At 42.1% G+C, this 20,216-nt stretch overlaps 2 protein-coding genes across 5 annotated transcripts in view; one reads left to right on the plus strand and one right to left on the minus strand.

The window, feature by feature from the left end:
* Positions 1 to 1,153: 1,153 nt before the first annotated feature.
* On the minus strand, positions 1,154 to 3,256 carry DOLK (dolichol kinase). The gene is given in 1 exon segment (NM_001035365.3): positions 1,154 to 3,256. A coding segment is annotated over 1 exon segment (1,617 nt). The 5' UTR covers positions 2,959 to 3,256; the 3' UTR covers positions 1,154 to 1,341.
* Positions 3,257 to 3,357: 101 nt separating this feature from the next.
* The window catches only part of NUP188 (nucleoporin 188), a 43,210-nt gene continuing 26,351 nt past the window's right edge, over positions 3,358 to 20,216 (plus strand). For 2 of the 4 annotated variants that reach the window (XM_005213192.5, XM_059891061.1), the window contains exons 1-8: positions 3,358 to 3,401; positions 9,378 to 9,432; positions 10,763 to 10,836; positions 13,576 to 13,660; positions 14,228 to 14,308; positions 14,793 to 14,837; positions 18,717 to 18,809; positions 18,949 to 19,068. In XM_005213192.5, the coding sequence (XP_005213249.1) occupies positions 3,370 to 3,401; positions 9,378 to 9,432; positions 10,763 to 10,836; positions 13,576 to 13,660; positions 14,228 to 14,308; positions 14,793 to 14,837; positions 18,717 to 18,809; positions 18,949 to 19,068 (585 nt within the window). In that variant the 5' untranslated portion in view covers positions 3,358 to 3,369. 4 annotated transcript variants of the gene reach the window in all.

Consider the following 20,216-nt stretch of genomic DNA (forward strand, 5'->3'; position numbering starts at 1 on the left):
AAGGAATGTCTCAATACCCTCCTCTGAGAGAAAGGGCCTGCTGGTGAAGCCCAGGCAGAAGCACAAGCTCCCAGCGCTGGGCTGCTTGCTTCCAGCCTTGGTGGGGCAGAGTTCTCACCTCTTCCTGCTAGGTCTCTCCCTGTTAGGCTGGGGAGAAGTGGGCAGAACCTTTGAGAAACCTGCTGTGCTATCTTCTCACTGATGGGAAATGTTCATCCACTCAACGAAGGTCTGCTGAGTTCTGGCCACCTGCCAGGCTGTGTTGGCACTGGGGGATACAGTGGGGAACCACAGAGCTTGGACTCTGCCCTCAAGAGAGCGAGGCTGGAGCATGCCTATCCCTGGCTTCCCCAGCAGAGCGAGTCTGAGCACTCAGTAAGCTTCACCAGCCCCCTTGGCTCTAATTCCTCGCTCAGAGAAGAGACCCACACAGGTGTGGACATGACAGGAGGGCAAAGAGGTCTCAGGAGGAACTTGGACAAGGACCCTGTGCTGTCCAGCTTGTCCGTCATCAGCACCGCTCGGCCGGGCAGCAGAGGCCTTGAGGCAGGGTGGGGTTGGCTGAAACAGGGAGTCAGTCCAGGACCCGATCCTCTTCCTCCAGCCCTTCCAGGGGTGCAAGGAACAGATGCCCTCTCTCCCCCTCAGCTCTTCCTCAGCCAAATGGGAGAAACCACATGCACTTGGCTGTTTTCCTCTTGGACTGTCCTCCGAATGAAGCCAGAGGAGTAGGGTCATTCTACTCTCCAAGTACAACCCATATAACCTTTGGTCTGCTTGGCTTTTTGCTGAGCTAATGACTCGTCTTGGGTAACAAAGACACTGTCCCTCACTGATGTGGCCCTTTGGCACCTATGTGCAGGCCCTGGGCTGGACACCTCATTCATGTCACTTCACCAGAGTGAAGGTGAATATGGGATCTTATTATTCCCATCTTGCAGACAAGAGAACTGAGACCCAGAGGGATTAAGCGACTCACACAGTTAAGAAGTGATTCAGCCAAGTATTCTGACCACGAGTTGACACCAGAACCTGAAATGTTAACCCCTCTGCCCTACTGCCTCCAGAGTCTACTCTGGCCCCTCAAGGATTGCAAGGCAGGGGCCCCGTAGCACACTCAAGCTCTATGAGCTGTTGCACTAGACTTTAAGCCTTTTTGCATTTTTAAATGTCAGCAAAACTAAAACCAGGAGTGCTTTGATTTTTATTTTAAATCTGAATCAGTTGAAAAATTAAATCTGCTTCTTCTCATCTTGGCTCTTCAAGCCCAGGTGGCTGGCTGCTCTGGGGACCGTTGGTCCTCCCCATGTCCCTGCTTCTTCCATCGCTAATGCACAGCAGCTAGGCCATCAGCAATATCAAGAGGTACAGAGGCAAAAGGAGATTGTCTATCTGCGTAGTGTAGGCTTCCAGGAGGGATACGGTGCTGATGGATCCCAAAATCCAAGCATAACTGTAGTTCAGGTCCACTCCACTGTCAAAGATTAAGATCAGAGCTACAGAAATGATCTGAGCAAATATAGATGTCATGGTTCCCTCAAAAGTCTTTTTGGTTCCAGGCCAGCGAATCTCCCCCATGGTGCTGCCGAATATGGAGGCCACAGTGTCACCCACACCAACGGCCAGGACGCCTGCATAGGGCACTAGGGCCCTGGCTCCTCCTAAGCTACCCTTCTGTGTGCAGGGCCTGGGGACTAACCAGATGGGAAGAGACATGCCTAGGAGCAGGTAGATGTGGGTCAGGATGAGCGGCCCACTGTCTCGTTCATCCAGGAAGAGGGACAGAAGGCTTCGCAGGGTATGGCCCAGGGGCTTGATGCGGAAGTAGCGCACATACTCCAGGAAGATGAAGACAGCCAGACATACGGTGGCGGCCACGTAGAGCAGGGGCCGGTCCAAAATGATACCTGGGATGTAGGTGGCTACCACAATGAAGTGGAAATACTTTCGAGTGATGGTGGGGGCCTGGTGCTTCTTGGACTCAGAAGATGACCGCTTGGCATTCTGGTACAGAACCACCAGGCAGGCCACGGTGGCCAGCAGACACCAATAAGCTAGGAGGTAGACTCGGGTCTCTGTCTGGAAGAGGAATTGAAAAAGCCACAGCAGGGGGTTCCTGCGGATGAGGCGGTGCAGCCAGGGCAGGACGACGCCAAGGCCCAGGACGCAGGTCATGAGGTGGAAGAAGATGGAAGAGGCCCAGGTGCCCGAGTCCATGAATACAAAGAGGGTGCTGAAGAAGATGCCCATGAGCACCATGCCTACCACCACCACGAGCAGGAAGAAGTCCAAGGGGTCCCCCTGGCTTTCCACCACAGTGAGAGAGCGCTTGATGAGCTGGTTGAGCATGAAGCTGATGCCACCCAGGACCAGCAGCGCCTCTCCGGGGGTGAAGCAGCGAGGCAGCAGGTACAGCAGGATCATGTTGAGGTACACGAAGATCAGCAGGGCCTCCAGGACCTCGATCACCTCGCCGACACTCAGCGAGTGCTTCATGATGTAAATGATGACGCCTCCAGCCAAGCCCGAGATGACACAGGTGTTGGTGGGCACCGGGCGAGTGATGCCCAGGGCCAATACTGAGGAGAAGAGGGCCACTGCCATGCCCGTGGCCGCCACCACAATTCCAAACCGCTCGAAATATGGGTTCCCCGCAGCCTGGCAGCGCTCCTTCATAACAAGTCCTAGCAAAGGCATGACCACCGAAGCGGGCAGTAGGCCGCTGTTCGCGGACATTCGGAACTGGAAGACCGCGCTTCCCTGCTGTAGGAGCCGGTCCCATTTGTACTGAACGTAGAAGGCCTGCACCGCGAGGGCCACGGCGCACCACGAGTATCGATCCCACACGGCTGCGTGGATGCTCAGCACCACTACGAACACCACCGCCGCCTCTGCCAGCACGGACCCACTCAGCGGCGCCCCGGACCCAGGGGTCGGGGGAGCGCACTCTCGGGTCATGTCTCTAGACTCCGGACCCACGGAAAACCGGGGTGACTAGGGATGCCTTGGACTCTGGCCCTTTAATCCCCGCCCGGCAGACAGCGGTAGCTTCGCCTTGCCAGCACCTTCTTTCTCCGTTCTCCAGCTCCCTCCGGAAGGGAAGCTCCCCTGTAGGTCACTCTATGCCGCCTGGGAGTTGGCGTCAGGCTATCCTCCACCACCTCCCACTCACGGCGTAGACGTCTCCCTTCCGCCACCTCCCTCACAGCCTCGGCCACGCTTGCCCGGGGTTCCTCACCTCTCCCGGCAACGCCATGTTGGCCCCGCCCCCACATCCACGTGACGAAAACCCGGTTCACGCCCTGGAAGCGCGCGGTCACGTGGGCGTGGCGTCTGGGGGCGGGGCTGGGGGCGCGCGCGCGCGCGAAGATGGCGGCTGCCGCCGGCGGTCAGTGTGTGAGGTGCGGAGCGGGCCGAGTCGGCGGGGATGACTGAGGCGCGGGGTCCAAGCCAAGCGCAAGCCGGGGCGGGAGTTGAGGGCGAGATGTGGCGGCAGTGGCAGGGCGAAGGCCGGCTAGGTGTACGGGCGCCGGGACGGGAGGCGGTTACGGCCAAACGGTCCCCGCGCGCGGGGATATGAGGCGACTTCTGTAAAAGGGGGGCCGGTGCCTCCCCCTTCTCTAGGCTCCGGCCTCCCGTCTCCTCACCCGGCCCTTCTCCCCTTCCCTCTCCCGGCGGTGCGTCCCTCGGCGCCCCCTCCCCCTCTCCCCGCGCTTCCTGTCCGGTGTGACGCTCCCTCGAGGCGCGACGGGGCGCTTCGCGGTTGCCCGGGGGAGCCCCCACCCGGTCCCCGCCGCAGCCTCGTGTGCCCGGCGGGCTCTCCCCCGGTGCCCTCAAGTGCTCTCGCCGGGAGGTCTGTTTCGGGGAGTCGCGGAACCACCTCCTTGCGGTTTCCGCCCTCTTTTCGCCGCTCTTTCATTCATCCAGCTAGTCGTTTTCTCTTGCATTGATTCCTTCAGTCGGCATCCCTGGCGCTGTTACTGGGTTTTAAAAGGACAGGAAGAGAAAATATTAAAAAGACAGTTCTTACTAGCGTACTAGCGCCGAACCCTGGCGACGCGCTTTCTGGTTCTCCGCGTTATCTCCTTGAACTCCCACAACTCTTGGGGAGGCACCTTGTAATTTACAGATGACTCACAAACCGAACTCCCAACTGGAGTGTCCCACTCAAGCTTTAGCCGAATCGCCGCACTTCCATCTCTCACTTGCAGCTTCAAAGTGTTCTCCGTTCTCCCTTCCACCCGTCCCGCCCAACCGCCCCTGCCACTTTTTTTTCCCTCTCGTTCCAGCAACGTTTCCCCACTTTTTTGTCCTCTTCACTTCACTGCTGTAGCCTCAACACCCAGAAGAGCAGTAATAAACTCTCAGTAAATGTTTATTCCACTTGTCACTTCTTTCACCTCTCTATTCGAGTGAGATTTTCATCTTTGGAATTTCCATTGAACTGCTTCTGAACTTTGTGAGAACCGGTTTGTTTCTTCCTCCTGCCGTTGTATCATGTCAGCTCTTATGTCGGGCAGCATTGTGGTCACCGTGCTCTCCTTTTCTCAGGCTTATCTTACAGTCCTTGTGGATCTTGGGTAAAATTTAGCTCCTGCAGGGCAAGGCGGCTTCTTTAATGAAAGGGATTTTTACTTCCGTGGTATTTCCAATCTCTTAGTTGCTTTCATCCAAAGGTTTCCAACCACGTGAATATCTCTACTGATTATTTCCTATTTCTACTAACTCCAGCTTTTGTAGAAGTGGAGTTCCATGTTGTCTGCTAGAACATTGGGCTGCAAGTCAGTAAATTTTTTGAATCTCACTTTTGAGGCAAATTATTTAATTTCTGTGCCTTAGTTTGTACTTACCTCAAATTTATTTACTTATTGTGCAAATAAATGACAGATACTGTAGCACTTATTTCATTTTTTGAAAGTATATGCAGAAGATGTTACCCTGAGGCTTGAATTGGACATCACAATTCCAGTCTTGTCTGTTGAGTCTTGAGAATCACCTGCTCAACCTCCAGGTCTGAGTTTGAGGTGAAGTCTTTCTTCAATCCCTGGATTAGTTCCTAGTGGTCACTGTCTTCTCTGACTCTTCTGTCCCATGTGGTTTTATTCCTTGTAGTGTCTAATTGTTAGGGTCCTGCCCTTTGGTACTTTCTACTTTTTTGCTGATTGTGTTATGTTTAACATCCTTTATCATTCCCAACACTAAGTTTATGAGTGTCGTTAAGGTCTTATTTATTTGGCTTCCGTTATTCCTAGATCATAAATGTGTAGGAATTGAAGAGCCAGTAACACTCATTTCCAGGATGATTCCCTTCCTGATAAGCTACTGTGTTCTCTTTTGTTCTGCCATGTCTTGGCACTTCTGCATGTAATATTTTTTTCTAGTTTTTCTGTTCCAGTTAGTTTGCAGGTCTGAAAGGGATTCGGAGTTTGTTTTTTTTTTCTTTTTAATTGATTTGTTAGTTTTTGCTCTGCTGGTCTTCATTGCTTTTGTGTGGGCTTTTTTTTTTTTAGTTGTGGTGAGCAGGGGCTACTCTTTGTTGTGGTGCTCAGGCTTCTCGTTGTGGTGACTTCTGCTGTGTGCCAGCCTCGATATTAGAGTATGATATACCACCATAGGACAGAAAACTTCACCTCAGTCTTTACCTGCTTGCAGAGTGAATTCCTGGATGCAACTTGAGGCCCTGTCTTATAATGATTAAACTTTGGAGTCTTGCAGGCCTAGGTTCAAGCCCTGGTTCCATTAAATATTAGCTTTGTAGCCTTACAGAAGTTACTTAACCACTCTGAAACCTTAGTTTCCTGATGAGATGATACGGATAGTAATAGTATTTGCCTCACAGGTCAGTTGAAATATTCAGTAAGACAAAGCATTAAAGACTTAGCACAGTCCCCCACGTAACTGCTCAGTAAACGTTGGCTAATCTTGTTAGCCAACTTGTTTTCAATAAACATTATTTTTGACACCTTATAACAAAAGACTGGTTTTGCAAATGAGAATCTTTATTTCTAAAGAAATAGCTATTTTCTTCTTTTAATTAGTAAGTATAAAAGTTACTGCATTACTTCAGTCTTTTTTTGTAGCAGAATCTTTTTCTCCCCTCTCCACTCCCCAAAAAAGCCAATATGTCAGACATAAAAGGCAAAAAAATCTATACTGACCAGGTCTTTGACCTGGTCCTCTGAGACAAGCTGATGCCCTCCAGCAGTGGTAATTTAGGAATTGATTTTACTATGTAGATTTCCCAAGCCTAACCTCTGAGTAAGTGTGGTTCTAGGAATGACCAGGGTTCTGCAGTGTTACTGTATTGTTTTCAGCTGATTTGGCTGTTTGGCCTGAGGACCAACTTCATTCTGAGAAACACTCTTTTGGGAAATTGTTTGTTTGAACTGTATGGATTTTAGTGTAACAAATAACCCACAGCTTGAATTTGAGTAAACAAAGAATTCTGGATCCTGGCAGGTGGTCCTTGAGTATAGGAAGTGGTATTCTGAGTCTCTTGGGAATCACTGCTACCTAGTTAGCTAGAGATCAAAGTTCTGAAAGCAAATGCCGATAAATTAGAGCTCACTGGTGCCCACGCTTCTGAAATTGGAAGATGTACGATCCAGAAAGAGTAATTTAGCTCAGGCATACCAGAGCCTTCAGTTAATAATAAATTTCTTTCCATTAATTGTGGGACACTGTTAGCCCCATTATTAGCTATTCTTATATAATAGATAGCTGATATTTTTGGTGCAAACCAGAAGCTGCCTTTGGTAAAGTGGAAGTAGTGCGCTGCTGCTGCTTAGTCACTTCAGGCGCGTCCACCAGGCTCCTCTGGGCACGGGGCTCTCCAGGCAGGAATACCGGTGTGGGTTCCCTTTCCTTTTCCAGTGATAAAGTAAGAAGTGAGTGGAGTGAAGTTGCTCAGTATATGACATTTTAAATAAAGCCCTCCCTTTATTTTTTGCTACGTCAGATTTACCAAACAAATACGTTAGATACTTATCGTCTTTACAAATTTACTATACATTTCTTTAAACAGTGAGCTTGCTTCTGTCTTTAATTTCTTAGGGCTTGATTTAGTCAGACCTTTTAATATAGTTTATCAGTACAAATGGATGGAGGAGCCTGGTAAGCTGCAGTCCATGGGGTCGCTAAGAGTCGGACACAACTGAGGGACTTCGCTTTCACTTTTCACTTGCATGCATTGGAAAAGGAAATGGCAACCCACTCCAGTGTTCTTGCCTGGAGAATCCCAGGGATGGGGGAGCCTGGTGGGCTGCCGTCTCTGGGACACGACTGAAGCGACTTAGCAGCAGCATCAGTGCAAAAGGACATACTTGTTTCATCAACTGGATCTAATCTCCTAATTTTAAAATAGTGAATGCTTGCTTGTTATCAGAAAAATGATTTATAGTGATTCCACAGTGCAACTGTGGGAGTTGGTGATTATTGATTCAGCAGACTCGAAGTTGTTTTCTTAGTAGCATTAACCCTTAGAAGAGAGATTTATGATTTTTAGATGTCTAATTTAATCCTCTTCTGATGGGAAAATCCTGAAAGACCATTTTTAAATAGATAGGGCTAGTGCTTTGTGTTTTGCTTTGATGAGGAAAAGATTTTTCAGTTTATCCTCATAGTTAATATAACTTGCATTCTTCTTGTTAACTGTCTGATATATTTTATTAGGACCTTTTCATCTTCTCTCTGAAGATAGGCTTTCCAAGCAGTGTTAATTGTTTCAGGTAGCTATTCTAGGGCTTATTTAGAATCTCCCCAAATATAATCCTTATGCTTTTTATGGTCCTTTCTTGAGATAATTTCTTAATGGCTGCATTTTGAAATTTAATTGTAGATTAAAAAAAAAAACAAAACACAAAGCAAGTTTTCCTGAAATTCCGAAGGCATGGCTGAGGGAAGGAAATGGGGTTAGCACATAGTTGGGAGTATATTTGAAGAGCTCACTGGATGGAAGCAGGGACTATATGTATGCTTTCTTTTCTGGTATCAGTTTGGGTTTTTTTCCCGTTTATTTATTTATTGGCTGCGCTGAGGCTTCTTTGGTGCACTTGGGCTTCCTCTGCTTGCGGCAACTGGGGGCAGCTCATTGCGGTGTGTGGGCTTCGGTGGCTTCTCTTGTTGCAGAGCAGAGGCTCTAGGCATGCAGGCTTCAGTAGTTGTGGTATACAGTCTTAGCTGTTCCACAGCATGTGCAGTCTTCCTAGACCAGGGATTGAACCCGTGCCCCTTGCGTTGGCTGGGCTGTGCTGTGTTTTGTCGCTCGGTTGTGTCCGACTCTTTGCGACCCCATGGAATGTAGCTTGCCAAGCTCCTTCCTCTGTGGTAGGTGGACTCTTATCCACTATACTACCAGGAAAGTTCTAATTTCTTGGTTTTGATAGTTGTACTGTGTAAGATGTTGTCCTTGCTTTTAGGAAAAACACACTGAAATGTTTACAGATATAAGAATATGTCTCTAATACAATTTTGTATAGTTTTGGGAAAATGTGTGCATGTGTACATATATACAAATGTATGCATGTTTGTATTATATATAATTATACAGACACAAAGAGGGAGAAAGAAAATAATAAATAATAGTTGGTGAATCTGTGCAAAGCATATATGAAAATATGATGTAGGGAGCAGAATTTGCTTCTCTGGCTCCATGCTAAAGAGAAGACAGAGGCTGCTCTGGGAGATACATGCACCGGGTCACTGTGTTCCTTCATTCTGTTTGTTTCCTCTTGCTGTGATGTACTTTTATTGAAGGACTCACTTTTTTTTTCATCTCAGTCTCCATATTCCCCAGAGATGACACATTTCTCCAGAAGTCTTCATATGCCTGTTGTTGAGTGATGAGCTGATGGTCTTGGAGGGTCTTTCTGGGGAGGCGGGCAGGGTGGGGGGGCAACTGTGACTCCCTCTGGGGTCAAGGACACTGGTGGCACAGGTACTGGGGAGCACTCATTGGGGTGAGCTGTGCTGGAGACCACCATTTGACACCAAGACCTGGCCCCACCTCTCCTGTGTTTTTATTTGACTTCTGTATTTAGCACTGCAGATACCACCTAGTGGGAATCCATTAAGGAGTGAGTGAAGGTAGTGCCATTTGTAATGACTGTTAGACTTTGCTTGATTGAGAAAGTACATTATGTCATGTATTTCTGGAGGTGATGGGAGTCCTGAAATAGATTAGTCATTTTCTAGATTCTTGTTCCTTATTAGTCACCACATTTTAATGAAAAGGGAGGAGACAGAAATACTAAATTGAAGCATCTTCTTGGCATAGAAGATGTACTGTATTTCATTAATTACTATGTTTCATTAATTCTAAAATATACTTTTTTTTTCCCAAAAGAGAAAACTTACCTCTGCTTTCTATCATTTTTCAGGAGCAGTAGAGAACTGTGGACAATTCTGCTAGGAAGGTCAGCTCTGAGAGAACTGGTAAGTGGTATGTTCTTGGATGGATTCTGTGGTTCTTTGTGTAGCTTTTATTACCAAAAAATATTTTCCTCCTTCTCTTTGAAATAGGAAGTAAACACCTTTTTTTATTCCTAAAATTAATTCCCATTGTATTTCTAAAAGAAGCATTATGCATTCCCCAATTCTCTCTACTGAAATGCAGTGTTGTCTTACAGCCTAGCTGCTGAAGTTTTCCAAGTCTCTACTTTTCTTTGTATCTTAGTGATTCCTTTTCTAAAAAGATACCAGTGCTACTTGATTGGCTGCTGAGGGTAGGGTAAAAAAACCATTTTACCACTGCAGGCTAGGAAAGAATCTCAGATCTTTCCTTCATCTCATACTGACTTGCCTTTTTGTCCTTTTCCACTTAGCTAGCTGCTTAGGTCACAGAGGCTGAGGTTTTTAGGGCATTTTCAAGTGTATAATCAGTAAAGAACAATTCTTCATGTTCATCCCCCATTTCTGACTCTGTAAGGATAAAGTGTTAAAATGAAAGTGAAAGTTGCTCAGTCTGGTCCGACTCTTTGTGATCCCGTGGACTATAGATGTCCCTGGAATTCTCCAGGCCAGACTACTGGAATGGGTAGCCATTCCCTTCTCTAGGGGATCTTCCCAACCCAGGGATCAAACCCAGGTCTCCCATGTTGCAGGCAGATTGTTTACCAGCTGAGCCATCAGGGAAGCCCAAGAATACTGGAGTGGGTAGCCTATCCGTTCTCCAGCGGATTTTCCTACCGAGGAATTGAACTGATGTCTCCTGCATTGCAGGTGGATTCTTTACCAGCTGAGCTACATGGGAAGCCCTAAAGTATTAAGATAACATTCGAGTATTTCTAGTGTTGTGATTATAATTAACATAGTAAATGTTACATCTTTTTTAGAGTTTTAACATTTTTTTGTATGCCCTCTTCTGATAATTCCACTTCTGAGAATATATCTAAAAGAAAGAAGTACTGAAGAAACTTTGGGCACAAGCTCTTTACCATAGTAATATTCATATGAATAAAGAATTACAGCCAGCTTAAGTATATCTAATATTAGAAGAATGGTAAATGAATTATGATCTAATCACTTGGTAAAATATTATGCAACTACTAGAAAGGATGTTTATCAAGATTTTCATAATAAGGTTAAATCATTATGTTAGAATGTTAAGCAAAGAAAAGCAGGCTACAGAATTCTATATTCAAAATTATTTCAGCTGTGGGGAAAGATGCATGTTAAAAAGACTCAAAGGAATATGTTATCCTCAGTGTGACTGTAGAATCTGATTAAAATCGCATTGGTATAACTTCCTTCTTTTTTTTCCCAGAATCAGATTGAGGCAGAGCTGAATAAACATTGGCAGCGGCTGTTAGAAGGACTTTCTTACTATAAACCTCCCAGGTATGGCTATTCTGTGGGTCTCATTTGAGTAATTTCCCTGAGGAACCTGGGATAGATGAAACCATCCTCATGTAGGATTTTATTTTATTTTTTATTTTAACTGGAGGCTAATTACTTTACAGTATTGTAGTGGTTTTTGCCATGAATCAGCCACGGGTGTACATATGTTCCCCATTCTGAACCCCCCTACCTCCCCATCCCATCCCTCAGGGTCATCCCAGTGCACCAGCCCTGAGCACCCTATCTCATGCATCGAACCTGGACTGGTGATCTGTTTCACATATGATAATATACCTCATGTAGGATTTTATGATATTACTGGGTTAGTTAGACCAGAGAGAACATAATTTGCTTAACCAGGGAAAAGGAGTATGGCACATTTTTTTCTGTCGAAGAAAAGGAAAATCCTTCTAGAAATACAGTATTGTCGAATCTGTTGTATAACCCTAGTATTGGGAATGAGGCTTTATTAAATACTCAATTAATACTCCTAGTATTTATTTCAGTCCATCTTGTTTGTGTGAGAAACTGTCAGCACCAAATGCTCGGATATAGCAGTGAGCAGTGAGAATAGCAGGGGACACTTAGGTGGTGTTTATTGTGTACCAATTACTGCTCTAAGCCTAGACCTATGGTAAGTTATTTAATCCCTACAACAGCCCTTTGAGATACGTACTATTTTTATTCTTTGTTTGAATATATAGTTGTTTTTTTTTTTTTGCTGGGCAGTGGAAAAGAATAATAAAATATAAAGTAGTTAAAAAGAGAATAAACCTTATGGGACCATACTCTCTTAATTCCTAGTCCAGATCTCATTCTGTTATGCCTCATAGTTCCCAAGCTGCCCTCACTTCCCTCTATTTTTGAACACCTGTTGATTTTATTACATCTTCACCTTCCACCTTCATTCCCTTATGTTAGTGAAGAACTTTCTTTTTTCCCTTCCGCCATAGTTACATTAAGTAACTCCTAGATATCATGTGTTTTTATCTGTAAATACTTTACTATGTATCTAGGATAGATGAACTTAAAGAAGATAAGCACTATATTATCACGTTTAGGTATTTTTATTATTATTGTTTCCATTTTACAGATGGGGCAACTGAGACACAAAGAGGTTAAGTAACTTGCCCAAGGTCACACAGCTAGTAAGTGGTAGAACCAGGATTCAAACCTGGCAGTCTCACTCCAGTGTCTGTGTTCTTAATCATCATTCTGTGTCGCCTCTTTCAGAACTTGTTGTTTAACTTTATAGTAGCCTTTGTGTTGTGGATTTTCTGTGAAATGTGAGAGTCTCTCTTAAAAAAAAAAATCCGACAACAATATGCTTCAGTTCACAGAATGAGCATTTGTGGTATGAGTTTCTTTTTTTAAAGATAAAAGTTCCCTTTGTAATAACATGAAATTTAAAGTCTGACAGACTTTTTTTTTTCTTTTTTAACTGCAGGCTTAATTTGGATTTAACACATTATCAGCCATTAAAGACATTTTTTTAAATGTCCTCTTTCTATTCCAGGATTCAGACCAGGGAATCAGATTATATTTAGTTGTCATGTCCCCTTAGCTGTTAGCTGTGACAGTGTATCAATCTTGCCTTGATTTTCATGACTTCAAATAGTTTTGAGGAGGACTGGTATAATGCCTTCAATTTAGAACTGTATGATTTATTATTATTACTATTATTGAGGTGGTGGGTTTTCGGAAAGAATACACAGCAGTGAAGTCTCATTCTTATCATATCATGGCAGAGGATACATGTTACCCACATGAAGTCACTAGTGATGTTAACCTTGCTCACTTGGGTAAGGTAGCGTTTGCCAGATGTCTACTCTGTAAAGTCACTTTTCTGTTCCCCTCCTCTATTTATCAGAAATGAGTCACTTGGTGTAGTCTACGTTCAGAGTGGGGGGTGTAGTGGAATTAAACTACCTCCTAAAAGGGGTAGCATATATGTGTATTACTGAACTTCTGTAAGGAAGATTGTTCCCTTTTTCCCCATTTGTTTTATGTATATATTTACTCACTCTTTCATTTATTTAGATCATGGACTCATTTATTTCATACTTTTTTTATACCTGTTCCAACTTTGGCCATGGGGCATCCTTTCAGATTTTTTATATGTCCCCATCCTTTTGTTTTCTGAGTGTTTTCTTACTCTTTGGCATTACAAGATGCTCCAGGCTCATCTAGTATTTTCCCCACCCCAGCTCTAGACTCAGTCATTTCTCCAAGGAGTCCTAATACCTTTCATTAGAGAATGATGTTAGAAATAAAGATCTGGATGTGTTCGCTGCTGCTGGGATGTTGTAGCATCTAGGCCTTCCCAGTGGACATAGCTAGGTAATATATGTACGTATGCTAACAGACCTGGTTGTAAATTTCACGTCGACTTTATTAGCTGTGAGATTTTTGGTAAGTTATTTAATCTTCCTAAGTGTTGGTAATTCCATTTGCAAAATGGGGATAGTAATGTTTGCCTTCCAGGATAGTTCTAAGGATCAAAATAATTAATGTCACTAAGTATGACTACAAATAATATAATTACAACTATAGTTTGTAACAGACATATGCTGTATTTATTACTCAGACATAGTTTTGTGTTATAAAGTCTGTAGAGATGAACTTGTGTGTGTGTGTGTTTTATAGGCACCTAAAGAGCAGAGAAAGGTTAGGTATTTTTATTTAAAACCCCTAGAGAGTCATTGAGAATGAAAAAATGATTCACTGTTCTTTTCATAGTCCAAGTTCAGCTGAAAAAGTGAAAGCTAGTAAAGATGTAGCTTCACCACTGAAGGAACTGGGTTTAAGAATCAGCAAGTTTTTGGTGAGTAAAAATTAGCACTGGCTTCAGTTTATTACCTGAAAGGTGGATATGCATGGTTTTACTGTTAGTGATTGTTGGTGAAAATTCAGTTTAATTCAGTTTTAGAGTTAACTAGAGCATATTATATTTCAAAAATGCTCAGGTAGCAACTCTTCTTGCTAAAAGCCACAAGTCAAGTTGCCTGACCCTGTTTACTGCACATCATAGAGTCGCCTTCAGCATGCTTGTGGTGTTCTTCAAGTTGACTAGATTGTATTTAAATACATAGCTGCTTCCTTTTAATTTTGGAAACCCAGATCATGCCTCCTGCTATGTTAATGTGCTTGGTGAATAAGCACGGTTGTTTCTGACATGTAAATTTAATTGGCATGTAAATTGCACATCAGTGGCTGCTCCTTTTTTCTCCTATTGAGTTAAAATCGTTACGTTTATGAAATCTTTTAAAAGAATTTTTGTTTATTCAAGTTCTGTGTTCATTCCAGAGGACAGAACTTTAGGTTGCTTTGCATACTCCTTGTGGTTTCTGACCCGAGGTGACTGTTCCTCCCTTATGGCTTCTGTTTGTAGGGTCTTGATGAAGAACAGAGTGTGCAGTTACTCCAGTGTTACCTTCAAGAGGATTACAGAGGTACTCGGGACTCACTAAAGGTTTGTAGTTATGTCCAGCTGCCTTCTCCTGCATTTATCCTCTTCCTTGTTGATTTTAGACACTTCATATAGTTTTGGTACCAGTTCTCTGCAGCAGAGATGGGTGATTAGATACAGCCATTCTCAGGAAAAACCTTGTAAACTTGAAAAGACATATGCTTAAGTTGGTGTCCGTCCTCAGATGTGGAGGGGTTGAAAGGCCAAAGATTAATGTGTTAAGCATAGAATCACAGGGTGTCTGAGCTGAAAAGGACCTGAGACAACGTCTAGCCTTTCCAACCCCTGATTTTTCATATGAGAAAACTGAGGCCAGAGGACAGCGGCAGGAATTTAAGCACAGACTTGGATATACTTCGGTAAAAAACATATCCAGACATGAATGAGCAGTTTTAGTCTTGAAGGATAAGGTGAAGATGCTTACCTTTTTCTTTGTTAATTGATTTTTCTTATAAGATAGCTCTTTGACTGCCCTTTCTTCCTTCAGACGGTGCTGCAAGATGAGAGGCAGAGCCAGGCCTTAATCCTGAAGGTCAGTGCTAGTCACCATTTCCATTCTTTGATGTAAACTTGGGCAACAGCTGCTTGACCGAGTTCTCCTGAGCACTTTGACTTCTTGTTGAGTAAGCATTGATGTCGTAATGCAGAAGCTCATTAATTCATCTGTGAAACGAGGCTTTCCGCTGGACCCGACTGAAGCCTTTTTCCATAACAGATTCATCAGCCACTGGGAATGGGAACTGGTCCATGGATATTTTTACTCTAGGTCTAAATGCAGTAGGACTAATTTGAATATTTTAATTTATCTCCCCCAACCTCCAAAGTTGTCTTCATTTTGTTTATGATTTTCTTTGCTGTGCAAAAGCTTGTGACTTTGCTTAGGTCCTATTTGTTTATTTTTGCTTTGATTTATTTCTGTTGCCTTTGGAGACTGATCTAAGTGTTGAAAACATTGCTACAATTTACATCAGAGAATGTTTTGCCTTTGTTCTATTCTAGGAGTTGTTATGGTATCTTATTTTATATTTAAGTCTTTATGTCATTTTGAGTGTGGTATGAGGAAGTATTGTAACTTCTAACTTGATTTACGTGGCTGTTCAGCTTTCCCAACACCACTTGCTGAAGAGACTATCTTTTCATCATCGTATATTCTTGCCTCCTTTTTTGAAGATTGACTGTAGATGCGTGGGTTTATTTCTGGGCTCTAATCTGTTCCATTGATCATATGTCAGTGTTTGTCCTAATGCCACGCTGTTTGCTTACTGTAGCTTTGCAGTATTGTCTGAAACTTGGGAATGTTATGCCTCCAGTTTTGTTCTTTTTCCTCAGAATTGCTTTGGCAATTCTGGGTCTTTTATGGTTCCATATACATTTCAGTATTATTTGTTTTACTTCTTTGAGAAATGTCATGGGTAATTTCATAGGGATTTCATTAAATCTGTAGACTGTTTTGGTATAGTATTGCTATTTTAATGGGCTTCCTTGGTTGCTGAGACAGTAAAGAATCCATTGTAACAATATTAACTCTGTCAGTCCAAGAGCATGGAATATCTTTCTATTTCTTTGAATCATCTTCAATTTCCTTTATCAGTGTTTCATATTTTATAGTTCTCAGCTTATAAGTTTTTCACCTCTTTGGTAAGGTATGTTCCTGAGTATTTTATTTTTTTGGTGTGATTTTTTATTAATTTTTTAGAAAATTTTACATTGAAGATTACAATATTGTGTTAGTTTCAGGTGTACAGCACAGTGATTCAGTTATCAGTTCAGTTCGGTCACTCAGTCGTGTCCGACTCTTTGTGACCCCGTTGGACTGCAGCACGCCAGGCCTCCCTGTCCATCACCAACTCCCAGAGCTTACTCAAACTCATGTCCATCAAGTCGCTGATGCCATCCAACCATCTCATCCTCTGTTGTCCCCTTCTCCTCCTGCTGTCAATGTTTCCCAGCATCAGGGTCTTTTCCAATGAGTCAGTTCTTCGCATCAGGTGGTCAGAGTATTGAAGTTTCAGCTTTAGCATCAGTCCTTCCAATGACTATTCAGGACTGATTTCCTTTAGAATGGACTGGTTGTATCTCCTCGCAGTCCAAGGGACTCTCAAGAGGCTTCTCCAACACCACAGTTCAAAAGCATCAATTCTTCCGCGCTCAGCTTTCTTTATAGTCCAACTCTCACATCCATACACGACTACTGGAAAAACCATAGCCGTGACTAGACGGACCTTTGTTGGCAAAGTAATGTCTCTGCTTTTCAATATGCTATCTAGGTTGGTCATAACTTTTCTTCCAAGGAGTAAGTGTCTTTTAATTTCATGGCTGCAGTCACAATCTGCAGTGATTTTGGAGCCCCAAAAAATAAAGTCTGCCACTGTTTCCACTGTATCCCCATCTATTTGCCATAAAGTGATGGGACTGGATGCCATGATCTTAGTTTTCTGAATGTTGAGCTTTAAGCCAACTTTTTTACTCTCCTCTTTCACATTCATCAAGAGGCTCTTTAGTTGTTCTTCGCTTTCTGCCATAAGGGTGGTGTCATCTGCATATCTGAGGTTATTGATATTTTTCCTGGCGATCTTGATTCCAACTTGTGCTTCATCCAGCCTAACGTTTCTCATGATGTACTCTGCATATAAGTTAAATAAGCAGGGTAACAGTATACAGCCTTGATGTACTCCTTTTCCTATTTGGAACCAGTCTGTTGTTCCATGTCTAGTTCTAACTTGCTTCCTGACCTGTGTACAGATTTCTTAAGAGGCAGATCAAGTGGTCTGGTATTCCCATCTCTTTCAGAATTTTCCACAGTCGATTGTGATCCACACAGTCAAAGGCTTTGGCGTAGTCAATAAAGTAGAAATAGATGTTTTTCTGGAACTCTCTTGCTTTTTCGATGATCCAGCAGATGTTGGCAATTTGATCTCTGGTTCCTCTGCCTTTTCTAAAACCAGCTTGAACATCTGGAGGTTCATGTATTGTTAAAGCCTGACTTGGAGAATTTTGAGCATTACTTTACTAGTGTGTGAGATGAGTGCAATTGTGCAGTAGTTTGAGCATTCTTTGGCATTGCCTTTCTTTGGGATTGGAATGAGAACTGAGCTTTTCCAGTCCTGTGGCCACTGCTGAGTTTTCCAATTTGCTGACATATTGAGTACACCACTTTGACACAACATCTTTCAGGATTTGAAATAGCTCAACTGGAGTTCCATCATTCCACTAGCTTTGTTTGTAGAGATGCTTCCTAAGGCCCACTTGACTTCTCATTCCAGGATGTCTGGTTCTAGGTGAGTGATCACACCATCGTGATTATCTGGGTTGTGAAGATCTTTTTTGTATAGTTCTTCTGTGTATTCTTGCCACCTCTTCTTAAAACCTTCTGCCTCTGTTAGGTCCATACACCATTTCTGTTCTTTATTGAGCCCATCTTTGCATGAAATGTTCCCTTGGTATCTCTGATTTTCTTGAAGAGATCTCTAGTCTTTCCCATTCTATTGTTTTCCTCTATTTCTTTGCACTAATCCCTGAGGAAGGCTTTCTTATCTCTTCTTGCTGTTATATGAATACATATATATCCATTCTTTTTCATGTTCTTTTCCCACATAGGTTATTATAGAATATTGAGTAGAGTTCCCTGTGCTATATAGTAGATCCTTGTTGATTATCTTGTTGTGGTTTTAAAAGGGTTTTTTCTTTTACTTTCCCTGCCTGATAATTTCATTGTTAGTGTAAAGAAACACAGTAGATTTCTTATGTTAATCTTGTATCTTGCTACCTTGCTGAATTTGTTTATCAGTTCCAGTAGTTTTTGTGTGGAATCCTTAGGGTTTTCTATATATAGGATCATGTCAGATGCATATAATGACAGTTTTACTTCTTTTCCAATTTGGATACCTTTTCTTTTTCTTTTCTGATGGCTGTGGCTAGGACTTTCAATCCTGTGTTGACTAGAAATGGTGAGAGTGGGCATAGAATCTCATTTTAACATGGAATTTGACCATGAATTCTGAAGTAGTTTCCTGTTTAATGAGAACTGAGTACATCAGTTGCAAGCAATTAGGACATACACTAGTGATATTTTTATGTATGCTTTCATGTATTTGGCCTGTCAGTTTATAGCATTATTTGTTACTTGAATGCTGAACTAAGAAATCATGCTAGACAACTTATTTTTATTATTAAATAATTCCTTTTATCTTGTATGACTTCACTTGTATCCTAGTTCAAGAAGATCTTTTGCTTTTTTGGCTTAACACTGTTTGCATTTCTGTAATTTCTTATATAGTTCAAGGAATTATATATGCAGTTTTTTAGGAACTTCTTTCACATTTTTAAGTGATTTCTTTGTCAGTAAATTTAAAATTGAATATCTTCTATGCAGAGGTGAGTAACTGATTTTGAATCTTTGGGTTCTTCCCAGATTGCAGATTATTACTATGAAGAAAGAACCTGTATTCTTCGTTGTGTCTTACACCTTCTCACTTATTTCCAAGATGAAAGACACCCCTATAGGGTAAGCCCATTTAGTCCTCTTGGTTCTCTTGACCCTGTAAAATTTAGTCCTTTTTTTAATAATTTATTCATATTTCTGTTCATTTGAATATTTACCTTTTACAAAAGATGCAAGTTACCCTGTTTTGAATTTTTTTAAGGTTGAATATGCCGACTGTGTGGATAAATTGGAAAAGGAGCTAGTTACAAAATATAGACAGCAGTTTGAAGAGCTTTATAAAACTGAAGCACCAACGTGGGAGACACATGGAAACCTCATGGTATGTGGTTATTGGACCCTCCTGTAACTCTGGAGAATTGTGTATCTTTGCTTATACAGCTCTAGGTTATATTATTTATTTACTTACTAACTTAAAACATTTATAGATTATCACTCTTTAGAAAAGTTTGAAGATGTCATATGAATCACAACATTAACTATGGTACTTAATTTGGACTTTTCTTTTGACTTTGTCAATCCAATTAATTTTTTTTTCTTACCTGAAATATTCTTTTAATGGTTAATGAAACTCTCAACCCAAGATTTCATCTTCATTATCCTCATCTATTAAGTGTATGACATTGAGTCTAATTGCTTTATCCTAAGTCTTAAACCAATCTGCATTTATAGATTTATAAATTAGAATATAATCTTTTATGTTTTGAAAACAGTACATGTTTATTAAAACAATTCAGCCAAAATATAGACAGTAATTATTTAAAGTATTTAATTGAAGAAAAGGGCTCACTTACAGAACAAAAGCATAAATTTCTCAGGAATAAGCTTATGACAATCCAGAATTTAAGCAAATAGAACTTTAAAATGCTAAAAGGAATATCAACCAAATGGAAAGACATGGCACACTCTTGAAAATGAAAACTCAGCACTGAGTGTCAGGCCTTATTTTTACCTATAAATTTAGTGTGATTCTAGAAGAAATACTAACAAGTATTTGCTTTGCCTTTTATTTTGGAACTAGACATATGGTTCTAGAATTTATTTGAAAAATACAGTAAGTAACAGTAACCAGGAAATTTTTGAGAAAGGAAGATTAATTTTATTATAAATAAGACTAAAATAATTTAAAGATGGCATTGGTACATGAGTAAATAGACTGAAGACTAGCACATAGTAAGTAAAATGTCTAGTATGGACCAAATGCTGATAGGAAATTAGTGTATGGTAAAGGTGACATTTTGAATTAATTAATAAGTTATTCAGATCAATAGTGTTGGAACTACTGGGTAACCATCTGGAGAAAAATCTATTATTTCTCTTTCTCTCATTCCTTCTACCAGAGGAAAACCAGAGAGGGATCAATGATTTAAAATTTAAAAATTCAACCATAGAAGTACTAGAAGAAACATGGGAGGTGATTTTGTTTTTATGGGGAGTGGAGAAGACTTTTAAAAGTAAAACTCAAAAGCT

This window comes from Bos taurus, chromosome 11 (genome assembly GCF_002263795.3).
Source record: "Bos taurus isolate L1 Dominette 01449 registration number 42190680 breed Hereford chromosome 11, ARS-UCD2.0, whole genome shotgun sequence".
Lineage (NCBI taxonomy): Eukaryota > Metazoa > Chordata > Mammalia > Artiodactyla > Bovidae > Bos > Bos taurus.